General features: G+C 44.3%; 1 protein-coding gene across 1 annotated transcript in view; it reads right to left on the bottom strand.

Annotated features, from left to right (window-relative positions):
* The window catches only part of slc5a5 (solute carrier family 5 member 5), a 40,679-nt gene that overhangs the window by 26,114 nt on the left and 1,007 nt on the right, over positions 1-13,558 (bottom strand). The window contains exons 2-4 of the mRNA XM_078556353.1: positions 12,683-12,748; positions 3,547-3,598; positions 526-593 (exon numbers count right to left, since the gene is read on the bottom strand). Of these exons, the coding sequence (XP_078412479.1) occupies positions 526-593; positions 3,547-3,598; positions 12,683-12,748 (186 nt within the window). The remainder of the gene's footprint in view (positions 1-525; positions 594-3,546; positions 3,599-12,682; positions 12,749-13,558) is intronic.

Genomic DNA, 13,558 nt, shown 5'->3' with positions numbered 1-13,558 from the left:
GGGTCTGGTATATACAGTGTTAATGTGGGACTAAGTACAGTACAGCCCACACAGTGATGTAAGAAGGCACATGACCCAGTACCAAGGTCAGTGTGGTGTTGGCCAGAGACATGTTAAGACCCAGAAATGGAGATAGCTCCTTGCCTGTATCCATGACTGTATATATTTATATAGTTACAAGTAGTTAATTAAGACTTGCTGTTAACATACAGAAGACTACAAAAACTTCCATAACAGACACATTCTGTAACCAACACCATTACAACAACAGGGAAGGAGCAGAGAGAAAGGAACCATCACATCAGACAGTTATATCACAATGAAAGATTTTAATTTTGAATCCATTGTGTCATTGAGAAATAGACAATGCTGATCTCTTTACAGAACATCTCGAAGGTGCCTGTAGTTTATAGAATCAACCATGAAGGTGCCAGGTTAAACTAGAATCTAAAAGTGTGAGCATTGTAGAATATCAGGGCCTTTAACACAGTGATGTGGATTTCTGTGTAAATGTTCTGTACTAACCACAGTTGTGTAGAATGTGCAGATGAATCCAGTGGATAACAGAGATGCCCAGATGTTAAGACCAGTAACTGAAAGACAACAAGCCACATCAGGATGAGACTACACCACATATTAATGGCTCAACACAGTCCATTAAACAATGTATCACATTTCCTTATAAGGAATCTTACACATAATGGCCTTCCATCCCAGAATTTGTCACCCTAAAGGAGGAAATTACCATATAATCCCTATGAAAATTCAATCTCATGGAAAAGTTAACCCAAGATTTTTTGGTTTAAAGGTTTGTAATTTTTCATATGCCTCAAGTAAAAGTCGACCTTTGTTTTTTAGGGATCAAAGCCCAAAAATTTTAGAGCCAAGGAACAATCCTGGGTTATTTTAGGATAGGGCAGTGCTGTGGGTGTGTGGGTGGGTGGGGTTGGGGGGATGGGTGGGTGGGGTTGGGGAGATGGGTGGGAGGGGAGGGAATGGAGATGATTTGTAGTGGTGATGTCATGGACCAGTAATCCAGAGCTCTAGGCTAACCCTCTGGGGTATAGGTCAAATCCCATCATGGCAGCTGGGGGAATATGAAATCAATTAATAAAAATCTGGAATTGAAAAGCTCCTTTCAGTAATAGTGGCCATGAAACCATTGCCGATTGTTGTAAAAACCCATCTGGTTCACTAATGTCCTTTAGGGAAGAAAATCTTCCGTCCTTACCTGGTGTGGTCTACATGTGACTCCAGACCCACAGCAATGTTGCTGATTCTTAACTGCCCCCTGAAATGCCCTAGCAAGCCACTCACTTCAAGGGAGATTAGGGATGGGCAACAAATGCTGGTCTTGCCAGCAACACCCACATCCCATGAAAGTACAAAAATAAAATCACACTGACCCTCCCGGAATGGTCGAGAGTCCACCAGAATCGCCATCAATCACCCGTTGGCCACTGAAAGGGACGCGAGCGATTTTAAAATGGTGTTTCAAGCAAATCAGCCACATAATTCATACAGAAACTCTGTCAGAGCTCCAAGATCATCAAAGCAGTAATCTGACTGCGTACCTGGCAGTGTGATGACACAAAATGTAATCACGTAAACTGGTGCCGATGCGCACGTGTACTGTGCTCATGAAAGTTGCTTCCCCGCCGAAGCCTCGAGGGGGGGAAAGGGAGCGAGCACTGCCGACAGCTCCCGCTGGGAAACCCATCGCCAAGCCAGCTAGAGAGCTGTCTCCCCACTGGGAGCCCTGAGGCTCAAAGGAGCGGTACTGGGCTAGAAAGATTACATAATGCCTAGAAAGCTTTCCCCACCGAGAAGACAGTCATTGGCGGTAAAAGGGGTGCCGCTGTGTGTGCTGCACCAGCAGAAAAGAAATGCATCAATGCATACTCGCCTAGAGGGCTTTATACTCGACTCTCTTAAGGTCATTTGGTAAATGGAGCTCGATGTGCTGCTAGAAAACTTACAAAGCTGGAAGAAGTAAGCTGTCCTATTTAGCTATGAACATTACACAGCTCAATATTTATAAAGCAGTGAAGCTAATGCTCTGGGGACATGGGTTGAAATCCCATCATGGCAGCTGGTGGAATTTGATTTCAGTTCATAAATGTAGAATATAAAGCTAGTCTCAGTAATGGTGACCATGAAACTATCATCGATCGCTCTAAAAACCCATCTGGTTCACCAATGTCCTTTAGGGAAGGAAATCTGCTGTCCTGACCTGGTCTGGCCTACATGTGACTCCAGACCCACAGCGATGCGGTTGACTCTTAACTACCCTCTGAAATGACCTCACGAGCCCCTCAGTACAAGGGTAATTAGGGATGGACAGCAACTGCTGGACTTGCCACCGACAACCGCACTCGATGAAAGGATTTAAAAAAGTAACTGTGACTTCCTTTCGCAGGTCCTGACCGTTCTTTTGTCTGCAGAGGTGTAATGTTTTTTGAGCTATTTCCTCAGCATGCCATGTATTGAGTGTGACAGACTAATAATAGCAGGCGCAGTGCAGCTATAGGGTGGCGGGGTTCTGAAGTTCCGTATTGTGCGTGGGTTGAACTGACAGGTCAATCAATAATGTCATCAGTTTTGGATTAAAAAGTCTCCTGGAATGGCTTCAGCCAGAGTTGGTAACTCTTATCATACAGAGTACACGGACCAAACTTGCAATTTGGTACTGAGGAGTGAGAGAGCGGTTACCGCTTGTCAATTTCATGAATTGTGCTTGTTTTTATCATCTCTACTGGAGTTTGTTAGTTTTTACTTTATTCCACTGGTTATTTAAAAGATGAAAACTGATGGTGGAGTCTTATTGTACAACAGATGAGGAATTTCTGACTGCCAGATGTTGAAAGTAAGCCGATGACTTGGTACTCGTTTTCACTAGCCTTCAAAACCAAAATGGAGGATTAGATTAAAGTTATTTTCTTAAATCAGCTGTTGTTTTGTGTTGCTGGGTGAAAATCCTGGCTCACTTCCTAGCGCAGCACTGTGGGTGTAACCTCCACCAGATAGACTGCGACAACTCAAGAAGCAAACGGACCAACACTTTCTCAAGGGCATCTAGTGATGGGCAATAAGTGCCAGCCTTTCCAGCAAAGCCCATATCCCCAGAAATGATTTTGATAAGTGTTGGTCCAGTCGGACATCGGCCAGTACTCTTGTGTTACGGGATTATCATGTTATCGATCTCGGAGTCAGATCATCAGGTTCTGCTGGCATTGGATTTGTAGCAATAATTTCCATTTATATAGCACCTTTCATACACAAAGGCGGAGCTCAGAGGTGCTAATGGACAAAAACAGATGCTGAGGTAAAGGAAATATTAGAAGGGTGATCAAAAATCTTGGTCAAACAGATGGGCTTTGACAGGGGCTTAAAGGAGGACAGGGGGGTATAAAGAGGTGGAGGGGTTTGGCAGAGGGCAGATACCCCACACTAACCCTAAGTGATTGGAAAAGGGTTTGAACTGCCCATTCCAGCTCACACATATTTGTAATTCTACAAAAGAGAAACAAAGGAGCAAATACTTGCCTTGGTTTAATATCAGTGCAGGCGCATAAATGACAATCCCAGTGTACAGGACCTACAGTGTTAAAAAGAACATCAAGGATCAGTCGGTGGAGTTACAAGGGAACGATGGTACTAGGTCTTCAACAGATAGAGACTCACTGATTGAAGCCTGCTAGCAGGAGCTTGTTTTAAGAACAGGCAAGGATAACAAAAGGCATTTGGTAGAAAGCAGTTCTCTAATTACTGCACTAGTGACCCAGAGGTCTGGACTAATGTTACAGAGACATGAATTCAAATCCCACCATGACAGCTGGTGGGGTTTAACTTCAATTAAATAAATCTGGATTAAAAGGCTAGTTGCTAGTCTCAATAATTGTGGCCTTGCAACTACTAGAGTTTTCTAAAAAAAACCTACCTGAGTCAATAGCTTCTTTCAGGGAAAGAAATCTGCCATCTACCCAACCTAGATGTAACTCCAGATCCACAGCAATGTGGTTGATGTTTATTGCCCTCTGAAATTGCTTGGAATGCCACTCAGTTGTATTCAAGAGTTGGTTTACCACCACCCACTCTGGAGCAATTAGGGATGGGCATCAAGGGATGGTTTTGCCAATGACATTGACACCCTATGAATAAGTCAGTGATGAGAAAGAGGCCATGGGATCTATTGAAACTCATCCTTCTGTTCATTGCAAAATGCACCTGTCTCAGCTGACAGAGTTAGGGACAATCTCCTTCTAAGCTTCTATCCATTTACTGCATTAATAATCTTCCAGCGCTCACTTCTCCTTCCTCTATCCCCCTGTGGGGAAAAGTTTGCCGTCTGCTCCATCCTTCCCATGGCATCACAACTGAGAATGGCATCTCGCAACGGGAAGACTTTGGGCAGGGACGTGATTGTAACCATTTTGTGACACTGTGCATTGCAAAACTCAGTGTTTCTGGTAACTTCACTGTGCTTTCTACTGCCCATTTACACAGGGACCTGGACAACATTTAGGCTGGGCTGATAAGTGGCAAGTGACATTCGCACCACACAAGTGCCAGGCAAAGAACATCTCACCTTGACATTCAACAGCATTATCATCACTGAATCCCCCACTATCAAGATCCTGGGGGTCATCATTGACCAGAAACTGAACTGGAGCAGCCATATAAATACTGTGGCAGGTGATAGGTGGGAATTCTGTGGCAAGCAGCTCATGTGAGAATGAATGTTATTTTTAAAAATATTTTTGGGGAATATTGTGTGATTCTGTGAAAAAGACTGTATGTGTGTGTGTGTGTGTGTGTGTGTGTGTTTGCATGTGTGTAAATGATTTAATTAAGCTGGGGAAAGGTTACTGGAAGACATTGTCTGGGAGGTTTAAAACATGAAAGGATAGAGGCATTAGGTTTGAGGTACAGGTGAATAGGTTAGATCTAACATTTGCATTTTTAGATAAGTTGAGAGTTTGTTAGAATATCAAAAGGAAGTCAGAGAATACAAGAAACATATTTGCATCTTGCACCAGTTCCATAGGTAAACAGAAGAGGGCATATTACATTTTATTGACCTGAAAGAAGATTGGATGTCTGGCAGGAGGCAGAGAGTGGGGATAAGGGGGCCCTTCTCAGGATGGCGGCCGGTGACTAGTGGAGTTCCGCAGGGGTCAGTGTTGGGACCACAACTTTTCACTTTATACGTTAATGATCTAGAAGAAGGAACTGATGGCATCCTGGCTAAGTTTGCAGATGATACAAAGATAGGTGGAGGGACAGGTAGTATTGAGGAGGCGGGGAGGCTGTAGAAGGATTTGGACAGGTTAGGAGAATGGGCAAAGAAGTGGTAGATGGAATACAACGTGGGGAAGTGTGAGGTCATGTACTTTGGTAGGAAGAATAGAGGCATAGACTATTTTCTAAATGGGGAGAGAATTTAGAAATCTGGAGTGAAAAGGGACTTGGGAGTCCTAGTCCAGGATTCTTTTAAGGTTAACTTGCAGGTTGAGTCTGTAGTTAGGAAGGCAAATTCAATGTTGGCATTTATTTTGAGAGGACTAGAATATAAAAGCAGGGATGTGCTGCTGAGGCTTTATAAGGCTCTGGTCAGACCACATTTAGAATATTGTGAGCAATTTTGGGCCCCGTATCTCAGGAAGGATGTTCTGGCCCTGGAGAGGGTCCAGAGGAGGTACACGAGAATGATCCCTGGAATGAAAGGCTTAACATATGAGGAACGTTTGAGGACTCTGGGTCTATACTCGATGGAGTTTAGAAGGATGAGGGGGGATCTGATTGAAACTTACAGAATACTGAAAGGCCTGGATAGAGTGGATGTGGGGAAGATGTTTCCATTAGTAGGAGAGATTAGGACCCGAGGGCACAGCCTCAGAGTAAAGGGAAGACCTTTTAGAACAGAGATGAGGAGAAACTTCTTTAGCCAGAAAGTGGTGAATCTATGGAATTCATTGCCACAGAAGGCTGTGGAGGCCAGGTCATTGAGTGTATTTAAGGCCGAGATAGATAGGTTCTTGATTGGTAAGGGGATCAAAGGTTACGAGGAGAAGGTGGGAGAATGGGGTTGAGAAACCTATCAGCCATGATTGAATGGCAGAGCAGACACGATGGGCCGAAGGGCCTAATTTCTGCTCCTATGTCTTATGGTCTTATGAAAGCAGAGACAAAATAAAAACATGAAAGGTTTTATGTTTGAAAGGATTTGCATTTCAAAGAGTGTGAGAACAATGGAACCTGAGATTAAAGGGGGAAAAGATATTTTAGAGTTACTGTAGAGAGCTGGTAGCTGTTGGTTGTTAGCTATAGCTGTTAGCTCTGGGCTGGGAGAAGACGTAATTTGATTCAGCCATTCGGTCAAGCCAGCAAAGTCTTGGGCTACAAAAAGCAGTTTTGTTCTGAAGTCTTGGACTTCCACAGTAGAGTGGAAGAGAGTTTAAGATGTCATGAGGTATGCCTTTTTTAAAGCTACAGCTGTTTGCCTTGGGTAATATTACTGGATTTTATAGTTAAACATCTATAAGGGAGTGTTGCCTGGAAGGTGTTTACTTGTGGGTCTGACCAAGTGGAGCGTCTTTTAGGGGGAATGTTTTGTAAGACTAATTTTAATTGTGCAACTATAATCTTGTGTGCTTAAGTTTTCTTTTAACCTTGTTAATAAAACTTTTACTTTGAATTTTTTAAATCCCAAAAGTGTTATTGGACCTTTTACTGCTGAGATCAGTGTGTTTTCTTCTCATTTTCAGAATACAAAAAAAACGTTGTGGCCTGTAAGCCAAGTGTCCCTCTGGGATTTGGTTTGTGCAGTAATTAACATCAGCTATGCTCATAACACTCACCTCCTAATTTCCCAAAGTGTGTCCATTGTCTACAAGGCACAAGTCAGAAGTGAGATGGAATATTGCCTGGATGCGTGCAGCTCTGACAGCACTCAAGAAGCTCAAACCATCCAACACAAATCAGCCTGCTTGAACAGGAACCCATCCACCATGTTAAACATTCACTCCCACCACCTGTGAACAGTGGCAGCAGTCTGTGCCATTGTCATAAATCACAGAATCACAGAATCACACAGTGCAGAGAGGCCCTTCGGCCCATCAAGTCTGCACTGACATGTGAGAAATACCTGACCTACTTACCTAATCCCATTTACCAGCACTTGGCCCATAGCCTTGAATGTTATGATGTTCCAAGTGTTCATCTAGGTATTTTTTAAAGGATGTGAGGCAACCTGCCTCCACCACCCTCCCAGGCAGCGCATTCCAGACCGTCACCACCCTCTGGGTAAAAAAGTTTTTCCTCACATCCCCCTAAACCTCCTGCCCCTCACCTTGAACTTATGTTTCCTCATGACTGACCCTTCAACCAAGGGTACAGCTGCTCCCTATCCACCCTGCCCATGCCCCTCATAATCTTGTACACCTTGATCAGGTCGCCCCTCAGTCCTCTCTGCTCCAACGAAAACAACCCAAGTCTATCCAACCTCTCCTCATAACTTAAATGTTTCATCCCAGGCAACATCCTGGTGAATCTCCTCTGCACCGCCTCCAGTGCAATCACATCCTTCCTATAATGTGGTGACCAGAACTGCACACAGTACTCCAGCTGTGGCCTCACCAAGGGTCTATACAACTCCAACATGACCTCCCTATTTTTGTAACCTATGCCTCGATTGATAAAGGCAAGTGTCCCATATGCCTTTTTCACCACCCCACTAACATGTCCCTCTGTCTTCAGAGATCTATGGACACATATGCCAAGGTCCCTTTGTTCCTCAGAACTTCCTATTGTCATGCCGTAGATTGAATACTTTCTTGTCAAATTATTCCTTCCAAAGTGTATCACCTCACACTTTTCAGGGTTAAATTCCATCTGCCACTTATCTGCCCATTTGACCATCCCATCTATATCTTCCTGCAGCCCAAGACACTCAACCTCACTGTTAACCACCCAGCCAATCTTTGTGTTATCCACAAGCTTACTAATCCTACCCCCCACATAGTCATCTATGTTATTTATATAAATGACGAATAATAGGGGACCGAGCACAGATCTCTGTGGTGCATCACTGGACACTGGCTTCCAGTCACTAAAGCATCCTTCTGTCATCACCCTCTGTCTCCTACAACTAAGCCAATTTTGAATCCACCTCATCAAATTACGTTGTATCCCATGTGCATTTGCCTTCTTTATAAGTCTCCCATGTGGGACCTTGTCAAAGGCTTTGCTGAAATCCATATAAACTACATCAACTGCACTACCCTCATCTACACACCTGGTCACCTCCTCAAAAAATTCAATCAAATTTGTTAGGCATGACTTCCCTCTGACAAAGCTATGCTGACTATCCCTGATCAAACCTTGCCTCTCCAAGTGGAGATAAATTCCCTCCTTCAGAGTTTTCTCCAATAGTTTCCCTACCACTGACGTGAGACTCACTGGTCTGTAGTTCCCTAGCTTTCTCTACAATCCTTCTTAAATAGCAGAACCACATTAGCTGTTCTCCAGTCCTCTGGGACCTCCCCTGTGGCCAGAGAAGAATTAAAAATTTGGGTCAGAGCCCCTACGATCTCCTCCCTTGCCTCCCTCAGCAGCCTGGGACACAAATCATCCAGACCTGGAGATTTGTCCACTTTTAAGCCTGCCAACACCTCCAATACCTTGTCACTCCCTGTGTCAATTTGCTCAAGAACCTCGCAGTCTCTCTCCCCAAGTTCCATACCTTCATCCTCATTCTCTTGGGTGAAGACGGATGTGAAGTATTCGTTCAACACTCTACCGATGTCCTTTGGCTCCACCCATAGATTTCCCCCTTGCTCCCTAATGGGCCCTACTCTTTCCCTGGTTATCCTTTTCCATTAATTTACTTATAGAATATCTTGGAATTTTCCCTACTTTTACCAGCCAGAGCTTTCTCATATCCCTTCTTTGTTCTCCTAATTGCTTTCTTAAGCTCCACCCTGCACTTTCTGTACTCCACTAATGCCTCCGCTGATTTGCTTCCCTTGTACTTGCTAAAAGCCTCTTTTCCTTCTCATTGTATCCTGAATATCTCTGGTCATCCATGGTTCTCTGGGCTTGATACGCCTTCCTATAACCCTAGAGGGAATATGTTGAGCCTGAACCCTCCCCATTTCCTTTTTGAACACTCGCCAATGCTCCTCTGTAGATTTCCCCACAAGTAGCTGTTCCCAGTCTACCTTGGCCAAAGCCTGCCTTATTTTACTAAAATCCGCTCTCCCCAAATCCAAAACATTTTTTTTGCAACTTGTCTATTTCTTTGTCCATAACAAGCTTAAATTGTACCATGTTGTGGTCGCTATCACTAAAATGCTCGCCCACCACCACCTCAGCCACCTGTCCGGCTTCCTTCCCCAGAATTAGGTCCAGCAGTGCGCCATCCCTTGTTGGACCCTCTACATATTGATCTAAAAAGTTCTCCTGTACACATTTCAAGAAATCCACTCCATCCAAGCCCTTAACACTATGTCTATCCCAATTAATGTTGGGAAAGTTGAAATCACCTAATATAATTATCCTATTGTTATTGTTTTTACACACCTCCGCAAATTGTGCACATATTTGCTCCTCAATTTCCTGCTGACTATCTGGGGGTCTATAATAAACACCTAACAATGTGGCTGCCCCTTTTTTATTCCTTAGCTCTAACCACAAAGCTTCATTCGATGCCCCCTCCAAGATATCATCTCTCCTTACTGCAGTAACTGACTCCTTAACTAACAATGCAATGCCTGGTCCTCTTATACTCCATCCCCTATCTCGCCTGAAGATTCTATATCCCGGAATGTTGAGCTGCCAATCCTGCCCCTCCCTCAACCATATCTCAGTGATAACTACTATATCACAATTCCACGTGTCAATTCTCACCCTTAACTCACCCGTTTTACCTGTAATATTCCTGGCATTAAAGTAAAGGCCATCCAGCCTTGCCTTACTCCCTTGAAACTTAATGCAGCTGTACTCCCTCTGACTTGATTGTTTTACCGTATTATGATAGGTCCCTATTCTGCTAACATTCTGTGTCCCCTCCCCCTGCTGAATTACTTTAAACCCCTCCCAACAGCACTAGCAAACCCACCAGCTAGGATGTTAGTCCCGCTCTGGTTCAGATGTACACCGTGCCACTTGTACAGGTCCCACCTTCCCCAGAAATGGTCTCAATGATACAGGAATCTAAAACCCTCCCTCCTGCACCAACTCTTAAGCCACGTATTCATCTGTGCTATTCTCCTATTTCTGAGCTCGCTAGCACGTGGCACTGGGAGTAATCCAGAGATTACAACCCGAGAGGTCTTGCTTTTTAGTCTGCTGCCTAACTCCCTGAATTCTTGATGCAAGACCTCATCCCTCTTTCTACATAAGTCATTGGTACCAACATGTATCATGGCTTATCACCCTCCCCCTTCAGGTTGCCCTGCAGCCGTTCTGAAAATATAATATTTTTCATAATATTATTGTAACTTATTGTAAAAATAGGTTAATAGTGGGGTTGAATTCATTTCTCTGTGCGTGCGTGGGTTTTAATTGAATTACAGACACCTGGTCTGGGTGCTTTGATGTATCAGAAGAGAAACTAGGTTTGAATTGCTAAATACACAAACCTGGCTGAACTTTTAGAATGTGAAGTGTGAAGAACTTTTGCATTTTTAGATAAACCTGAGTAGTGAATTTCAAAGAGATGATAAGGTGTTACACCTAGCCAACAGAGGCTAAGGCAAACAGTGTGTTTATTTTTACCAAAGATTACTGATTATATGAGTGCGATGAAAGATTTATATTATGGAAAAAGTAAAGTTGCAAAGACATATTGGGGCAATAAGATTTACATTAAAAAGGAAGAAACCTGTATAAAGGAGATGAAGTTATGTATAAGAAGAAGGAGCTCTAAGATCTAACAAGTGGAAAAAGCTTCCAGTTTCTATGCACCAAGCTGCTGTCTCCAGGAACCGAAGCTAAGAGAATTCATTTTAAATATCACTATCCAGGATATTGTGTACTTTGCCCGGGTCTGTTGAAATCTATGTTGTTTTACTGCTGCCATAATGAAGGTGTAACTGGGAGTCAGATTAATTAAGGGAGCTAGGAGTTATCATAGTCGTAGTGCGGAGACTTATGTATGTGCTTAAAATCTTTTCTTCGATTAACAAATGTTTAATTTAGTTTTGTCAAAAAAAACCTTTAAGCTGAGGTGGACTTATTACTACTGAATTCAAGGCACCCATCTCAAAATAAAAATACAAATTGCCAAAACAGTGTAGCAGCCATTGAGCAGCTCAGCATTTACCATCCGCTGTGCCACAACAGTCATATACAAGATCCATCACAGCAACTCGCCAAAGCTCCTCCAACAGCACCTTCTGAATCTACAACCACTACAACCTAGAAGGACAAGGGCAGCAGATGCATGGCAACACTGCCACCTGCAAGTTCCCATCAAAGTCATTCACATCCTGACTTGGAACTATATCGCTGTTCCTTCACTGTTGCTGGGTCAAAACCTTGGAACTCCCTTCCTAACAGCACTGTGGGTGTACCTACACCATATGGACTGCAGCAGTTCAAGAAGGCAGCTCATCATCACCAAGGGTAATTAGGGATGGGCAACAAATGCTAGCATTGCCAGTGATGTTCACATACCAAGAACAAATTAAAAATAAATGAAAAGTACTGTGGATGCAGGAAATCTGAAATAAAAATAGAAAATGCTGGACAAACCAGACCTGCTGAGTATTTCCAGCACTTTCTGTTTCTATTTGAAAAGAATAATTCTTTTGTAATTCTATATTATTCTCATCGCTATTGAAACATTCTGATCCAGTTACACCTTGAGTTAAGATTGCTCTTTGCCACTTCTGGGTACAGGACTCCGAATCTGAATAAATCACTTCCAGATCAGGTTTAGCACAAGTTAGATTTACAGTCAACCTGCTAAAGTGCACCTTACCTTAACTCAAAAAAAATGATCTACTTTCTCATGACAACCTTGTCCATTAAATGATCGTATACAACCGACTTTGTCAGTTAGTGCCTGTACGTCAAATGTATTTACTTAATCAGCTCATTGGAAGACCTGGAAACCAATCAGGCTGTGAGATGGGGTGAGATATAAGTGCAATTTAAAAGAATCTGCTCTGAAAGAGGAAAGGGAAAATGGTTGGCACCAAAATTCCTCTGGTTGTGATCCCAAACCGCCTGTATGATGATTGTGCCCAACACTGACCGTATTAGACATTGTGGAGTCAGTAGTTGGGGCCATCTCAAGAGCACTGGGCAAAGTACCAGTGGGTACGCCTGGCTGTGGGGAGATCAGAAGGGTTGGGGGGGTGGGAGATGCTGTTAGATCACCGTGGGTGTGTGAAGCAGCTAAACTGGATCCAGCAGGTTAAAATGGGAACTGGGCAGGTTTGTGGGGACCTCAGTTCTTTTACATGCACCTCTGACCCAAACCCAAACTGTTTTGATGGGTTAAAATCCCCTCTCCATGTCTCACAACACCCCCTCTCCACCAATGCTCCTGGTCACTCTGAGAAACCAAGGTGTGATTGGTGGGGGTGAGCCCAGAACCTTCTGAACCTCGGCCTCAGCTCCCCAGGGACAATCTAGCCGCCATTTTAAACAGAAGATGTGTTGAAGCACTTACCGTGGCTGCTGTGAATTGTATGGTCCCACACAGTCGGAGGCTTTTGCAGAAACGCAGTTCTAGGTACTGTAAAAGTAAACCATTATATCCACAAACACTCATCAGCTTTTTCTAACACCATGGACAGAATCTTGTGCCCACCACCGCCACCCCCCACCATGGTGAGTTTGGTGGCAAGGGGGGCATTTAATCAAGCTGGTAGGTGGCAGGTGGTAACACTGCAGCCTTCCTGCCTCCACTCCAATTGAGTCTGGGGCAGAAATGCTCAAGGGCGACTTTCCCGCCCTGATGCTGATTGACGCTCTTAAATGGGTCATTAACACCCACTTAAAGTGCTTCATCTGCCACCACTGACATTAAACCAGAAGCAGTGCCTGATCGAGGGACCAGGCATCAAAGAGGGTGAGGGGGGTGCCCGCTGAGAACCAGCCCACTGCCCTTGCTGCCGAACCTCAACCACCTCCCCCCACCCCCACCCCCCACCCCCACCACCAACACCCCTCCCCCGCAGCCCCAACTGTGCAAATCCTGGGAACCAGTAATGACCCTAGCCTCAGTTTGGTGTTGTACCGGCAACAGCCACTCCTGCCCCATGGCACTGCCATTCAGTCTCTGATTGGCAGGCAGCACTATTGTGGGGTGAAGGGGCAAGACTTCCGCCCCCAGAGTCCTTGATCCCAGGGAAAGGCCCGGCACTGGCTGAAAAAGGTGTAGTGGGCCTTCCCGGAAAGAGACAACGCGGGGCTCTGGCCAGATCTCGAGTCGGCAGCCGACACCTCCATCACCTCCCTGAGGTTCCGCCCTTTATCTTATCTAAACATTCACAAAACAGCTCAGCCGTATGAAATTAATATTTTGTAATCGATAGCAGCTCTA

Source organism: Cetorhinus maximus, chromosome 13 (assembly GCF_964194155.1).
Source record: "Cetorhinus maximus chromosome 13, sCetMax3.hap1.1, whole genome shotgun sequence".
In the NCBI taxonomy this organism is placed as follows: domain Eukaryota; kingdom Metazoa; phylum Chordata; class Chondrichthyes; order Lamniformes; family Cetorhinidae; genus Cetorhinus; species Cetorhinus maximus.
This window is presented reverse-complemented; position numbering and strand designations above follow the sequence as displayed.